The sequence below is a fragment of the Heterodontus francisci genome, chromosome 41 (assembly GCF_036365525.1).
Source record: "Heterodontus francisci isolate sHetFra1 chromosome 41, sHetFra1.hap1, whole genome shotgun sequence".
Lineage (NCBI taxonomy): Eukaryota > Metazoa > Chordata > Chondrichthyes > Heterodontiformes > Heterodontidae > Heterodontus > Heterodontus francisci.
Genome location: NC_090411.1, coordinates 32,094,455 through 32,101,161, shown reverse-complemented (window position 1 = coordinate 32,101,161; position 6,707 = coordinate 32,094,455). Strand labels below are relative to the sequence as shown.

Here is a 6,707-nt window from a genome sequence, read left to right as displayed (position 1 = left end):
CCTTTTTGTGAAGAAATGTTTCCTAACATCACCCCTGAATGGTCTAGTTCTAATATTCAGATTATAGCCCCTGTCCTGGACTGCTCCACCAGAGAAAATAGTTTCTCTCCATATACTGTTCTGACTGAGGTGGGAGGAAGGCATTGTTTTTTCTAGTTCCACTTCTCCACAGGTCACAACATATATTTAAATGTTTACCCAGTTACCAATATGGTCAATCATAGACTCTATTTTTACCCCAAAATAAAATACACCAACCAGGTTTCTTTAATAAACAACAAAATTATCAGTTAATTATAAAACAAGACCAGTAACACACAGATTGAAATATGAAAGTTCCCTTTTATCTTAGCCCCTCACACTAAAGGCCTGCTCAGGTCATGAAAAAAAACCCGATGCAAACCCAACAGAACCACATCTGACCCGAGCCCCATCCGGCCCGAGTCCCTCCATTTTCTTCCCATGCCCTGACCCGAGCCCAACCCAACTACCGGAATGTTCCTTTTACCTACCTTGCGACTCCCAATCTGCAGGAAGCTGCAGCATGAGCGTGATGACGTCATAGGGACGTTCACTCGCTCACTGCGCAGACTTAGAGTTTCCCTCTTTGACGTCCCGGACTCCCACCTCAGCTGGGTTTTTTACTTTTAACACTTCTTACCTGAAGTGCCTGAAAGCCGCACCCAAATGAGCGACCCGACCCGACCTGTACCCGACACATGTCGTCAGGTCCCGTCGTGTTAGGGTCAGGTAGCAGGTCTTTACCTCACACAGACACATACACACACACACACATACACTGGATAACCAGAAAAAGAGATTTTCTTTTTAGAGCTCTGTTACAAAAAAGGCAAAAAAGAATACTTTGCCCAAATATTGTTAATTCTTGAAGAGAAAAGAGAAGATACAGAAAAATGTCTGTTGTCCCTTTTTTGGTTTGGTGTCCCAAATACATGTAGACTGCTGCCACTGGGATCTTTCCAGAACAGTTCTTTTCAGGCGACATTGAAGATCAGTTTGGTATGTTTTCCACGTGAAATGCGCCGTCAGGGTTTCTGGCAGCCTTTTCAGGAGACATGCAATATTAGTTTCCCTATTTCTTACACTTAATTCACAGGAAGTTCTTAAAAAGATAGAAGAGGATGCTGATGGTGACTGCTCTCTTGGCTGGTTTTCTCCAATTGTCTTCAAAACAGTTCACACTCCAACACACTGTTCAAAGCAAAATCAAAAACAATATCTCAAGAGTCAAGCCTCCTGACCCCTATAAATCTTGACCTGTCACTTCTCTGTAAACATCTTCTCCAAGTCAAAAAGCCCCTGCTGGGATATTTATCTGAAGACTGGAGACTGCCAGTGAGGGTTGTTCACCACAAATCCTCTCAGTGCCCTTTCAATGACCACAATCCCAAAATAAAACAATGTCCATAAATCTAAAATATGAGTCTACCAAAAAAAACCAACAAGAAATGTAGCAGCACCGTTATAACAACACCTGATCAAATCTAGTACTCATGTTAAACACATCAATTATAATAATTCTTTACTCTTCCATATTTGAAGAATACAAGAGTCGTTAATGCAAACTGTCCTCGTAATTTAACCCTTTTATCCCTGGTATCATTCTGGTGAATCTGTGCTGCACTCCCACCAAGGTCAATATATCAAAGCTGAACACAATACTCCAGATGTGATCTAACCAGAGCTTTATACAAATATAGCATAACCTCCACCCCTTTGTATTCCAGACCCTTGAGATGAAGTCTATTTGACTTTTTAATTCATTTATGTACTAGTCCACTAGCTTTTAGTAATTTCTGTACACAGACCCCTAACTCTCTCTGCTCCTCCACAGTTCCTAGCTCCTCACCATTTAGAAAATATTCTGATTTATGTCTCTCTGTCCTCGCTCTGACATTGAAATTTATCGATCACAGTTTTGGCTACTCACAATCTATCAATGTCGCTTTTCAATTTTCTGCTCAAATTTACTCCACCTACTGTAACACCTAAGTAACTTAGTGTCATTAGCAAACTTGGATATATGGCTCTCGATTCCTTCATGTCATTTATAAATGTAATGAAAAACTGAGGCCCAGGTACAGACCCCTGGGAGAGATGACTAGTCATATCCTGCCAATTGGAGTACATACCCATTATCTCTATTCTCTGTTTCCTACCTCCCAACCAACTCCATGACCATGTCTAAAGGTTTCCTGCAATTCCATGTACTTCCATTTTTCCTAATCTCTTCAGTAGAATCCTGTCAATGGTGTATTTGATGTTGGCTACTTTTGGGTTTTCTCAAAGTAAATCCGATTGAATTTGTTCTCACATTCAGAGTTTGTCAACATAATCGCAGGAGTCTGCAAATGGAACTTCATTTTGTGTTGAGCACAATTGGATCCATCTCTTGGAGAATTGACACTGCGCTTGATGGGTCTAGAATGAATCTATTCTCACAGTGCTAACCACAATATTTTGAAAAGATTGGCCAGCCCAAAGCAAATTTGCAAACCAACTGACATGTTGGGGAAATGAAAAGTGGAGAGCTTCGAACAGAATGCTGTTGCTCTGTCTAAGTGCAACATGGAGGTCTAGCCCCAAGGAATTTAAGAGTTGTGAATTCCTGTGTTGTTGCTTCTGCAAAGCTGAACTTGAGACTTGTTTGCAAGCAATGATTTTAACCTGAAATAGAGGGGGTCATAACTACCTGACCCAAGTATTTCTGCATTCACTCATCCCAGACATTCATAAATATAGCTCCTGGATGAATAGGGTTCCAAGTAATAGTTGGCCAAATGACAACCTGGTCAAAGGTAGATTAAGATGGTGAAGGTTTTACTGTGAAGTGTCAGTTATTTATGACACAGGAGGCCATTCGGTCCATGGAGTCTTTCGTGACCAGTACAATACATTCAGCCCCATTCCCCTACTCTAGCACCTACACGTATTTTCCTCCAAATGCTCATCCAATTTCCTTTTGAAGTTATTTATGGGCTACACTGCCACCATCTGCAGAAGCAGCAAGTTCCAAGGCATTGCCACTGGTTGTATTAAAAAAAAAAAAAAATTCTCCTCACATACTCCTACATCACTTGCCCAAACCCCCCAAGGCTGCATTGGCGAGTACTTGCGTTATCAGCGAACAGGAATAGATCTTCCTTGGTCAAAATGTTCCCATCTCTTTCAAATCTCGCTGCATTGCCCTTTGCTCCAATGAGAACAGGGGTCAAAACCAAATTCAGCATCCATTCCTTATGTCGCACAACTGCATGATATATCAGCTGCAGCAAACCACTTTTGCAGTAAAACTTGCATACTTCAGACATTCCCTACAAGTTTCTCACTGAAAATTGGAAAAGGCGACTTAACTATCCCAAGCAGACATTGAATCACTTCACAGAAGCTGGATGTAGGAGAGCAAAACTCAAAAAGGCATGGTAAAGTTTCAGTGGAATTAGATATTAGACAGCAAGGTAATGAAATGAGTTACTTATCTATACAAAGAAAAACAAATTCCATCCATAAATACTTTTATTTCCACATACAGCAAGAACTGAGAAGATTGCATACTAATGAGAAATGGATCACATTTTATTTCTACCAATATTATAGAACTAATGATTCTGGAGTGTTAATCAACTCAGCGTGTGCTTGTCAAACAAGTACTCGCCCGTGCCATTGTCAGGAGCTCCCAGTCTCTTCAGGTTGGTGATGTGATCTCCAAGCTTCTTGATCATCTTCACTTGCTCATCCAAGTAGTGAGTCTCCAGGAAGTCACACAACTAGAACATGAGAAACAGGCAAGTATAGTTAGCTTTAAAAAAATGCAAGTAACTTCATGCGATAAGATTATTTATTTACACTAGGATAATGGTGCAAGTACTGGACATGGGAGCAAGACTTGCTCTAGAGAACAAGCACAGGCAGCAGGCCAAGTGGTCAGCACAGAATGAAATCATTCTATTCTGTGAGTAAGTTTAGCCAGACAAGACCAAAATTTACCCAGAATATGGCAAGTCAAATCCATTACACAAAGTGAATACAAAAGATCGATGCCAGAGAAACCAAATACCTTGTGAACAGTTTGGGGATCCAGATCAACAGTGTGAATGCCTTTTTAAAAAAAATAAAAGGCCCAAAAACATATGGAATGCTACCAGAGTTAAGGGCAGATTCCAATTATCACATTCAATCCATCTGAAAACTCATTCCAATATTAACTTACATGAGGGTCAGTGTTGCCAGTGGAGAGTTTGTGCAGATCCAGCAGACTCTGGTTCACATCCTTCTCCATCTGCAGAGCTCTCTGCATTGCCTCCAGACCATTGCTCCACTCATCCTGCTCTGGCTTCTGGAACAGAATAGTGGTCCTGTTAGTGGGAGTGCAAAGTCCAAGGGATGTTATGCTCAAGGTCAACAATGTTAGCAGTAACAAAGACAATCTGTGCATCCCAATACTATGAGGGATGGGGTTTAATCACTGGGTTGACAGACCATTACAGGACACTGGATCAATACATTGCCTCTGCACTGCCATTTTTGGCCAAAGCTCTGATCCCAATTACGCTAAACTTTCTTTTTCTCCTTGATAATCCTCAACTACATCCAAGGGACATCTACAGCTGTGGCCCACATTCTCAAGACTGTTACATAGTGAAGCACTGTATGTTTCATGAAATAGTTGACAAAGCAGACATTGTTCCTTCTGAAAATCCATTTATTGATTTTATAAATATAGGAGACAAAGGTCAGTCATAGCAACACTAGAAATTTTACTCATTAAACTCTAGATTGAGTACTGACATTATTAGAATAAGGAACATAGCCTGAAAGTATCCAAGTTAGATCATGGATTCCATGAAGATAAGATCCCAACCTTGATGTCTGCCAAGATGATTCGGCCTCCACGTTTATTCTGGAATTTCAGCAGTTTCTCAGCGTGCTCCCGTTCCTCATGTGACTGCTCCTTGAAGAACTCAGCAAAGTGACGCAGGGCAACATCATCCCGGTCAAAGTAATAGGACTGCAGGTAGAGACAAAATGGAAAAGGAAGAGAGGTCAGACCCAAATCTCATTTATGGCCATGTCAAAAATGGTATGGTAAATAAATCACCCATTCTTAATCTCAAAAGAATTTGCTTTCAATTAAAAGGGGCTTAGCTTTTCAAGTTTATACTGTAAAATGGAAAATTGTTGAAACACCCCTCCCTGCAAGATCACTAAAAGCAATAATACTATTTGGATCAGAATTACATTTCAGCATTCAAATTATACTAAAGAGTAGAACATCCTTTGCTCCCCCCAATGAAGATTGAAGCGAGTGAGATTTTATTCTCCTCATTCAGTAGAGAAAGACCTGTAGACTACTGCTTCATGCAAGATAATTACCCCTCCTATAAAAAGGACAGCACCACAGGATTGATTCATTAACAAAGGGGGAAAAAGACAGTCCAGAACTAGTCAGACAATGTTTACTAACTAGTCACTAAATATAAATTATCATTTAAGTGGGAAAATGTGACTAGGTTTATACATCTTCAACATGAATCCTCAATTGGAAACCTCATGGAACCTGAGGGTTACTTTCAAAATTGGACACAGATTACAGAGAAAGGAACAGAGTCCCTGTTTCAAGGGTGTTCACTGATTTAAGACCAGGGAGAACTACAGAGATAGATAATAAACCCAACTGATTGGCCCAGAAAAATTCTAGCTACTCAAAATGCATTGAAATTCCAATCATAACTTTGAAATAGGACCCCCAGAAAGCAATACACACCATGGAAAGATAAACATAGGAGGAATAGAGCTCCAGGTTGATTTGCTTGTTAACAGCATCTTCACAGTCCTTGTGGTAGTTCTGACACACTTGAGTGGCCATCATAATCTTTACTACTAACAGAAGCTAAGTTCAAACAACAATCTAACTGCTTCCTACCCAAGCTCTTGTATTTATGCTACTGGGACAGCCTGCATTCAAACAGGGAATGACATCATTAATGATGATTGACAATTCCAGGTAGCCAGTCAGGAATCGCTCATGAATCCAGGCACCAATTAACAATGTAGACGGGTTGTGGGGGTGGACCCAGAGACAATGAGAGCCGTGGAATTCAGGCAGGTTTGGATGATTAGACTGTGATTGGAACATAGGAACAGGAGGAGGCCAATCAGCCCCTCAAGCCTATTCCACCATTCAATTAGATCATGGTTTGTATCTAAATGCATTTTGCCTGCATTGGATCCATATTTCTTCATACCCAAACCTAACAATCTCACTTTTGAAATATTTAATTGATCTGAACATTTTGGGGGAGACAGTTGCGGCTTTTCATTTCACTTTTTGTGAGAAAATGCTTCCTGACATCACCCCTGAATGGTCTAGCTCTAATTTTAAGATTATACCCCTTGTCCTGGACAATGTCACCAGAGAAAATTGTTCCTCTGTATTTTCTGTTTGACCGAGGTGGGAGGAGTGCAATTTTTTTCTAATCCCACTTCTCCACAGGTCACAACATGTATTTAAATGTTTACCCAGTTACTGATTTGGTCAATCATATACTCTATTTTTACCCCAGTATAAATAGACTAACCAGGTTTATTTAATAACAAAATTATCAATTTATTATAAAACAAGAATTAACCAGTAACAAAGCAAAGCAATAACACACCGATTGAAAAATGAAAGTTCCCTTTTACCC

At 40.2% G+C, this 6,707-nt stretch overlaps 1 protein-coding gene across 1 annotated transcript; it reads right to left on the bottom strand.

The window, feature by feature from the left end:
• Positions 1-3,641: 3,641 nt before the first annotated feature.
• LOC137353687 (ferritin heavy chain B-like) lies at positions 3,642-5,890 on the bottom strand. The gene is made up of 4 exons (XM_068020048.1): positions 5,786-5,890; positions 4,883-5,029; positions 4,232-4,357; positions 3,642-3,788 (listed from the first exon to the last, which is right to left on the bottom strand). The coding sequence occupies exons 1-4, from the start codon at positions 5,888-5,890 to the stop codon at positions 3,642-3,644; spliced, it is 525 nt and encodes a 174-aa protein (XP_067876149.1).
• Positions 5,891-6,707: the final 817 nt, after the last annotated feature.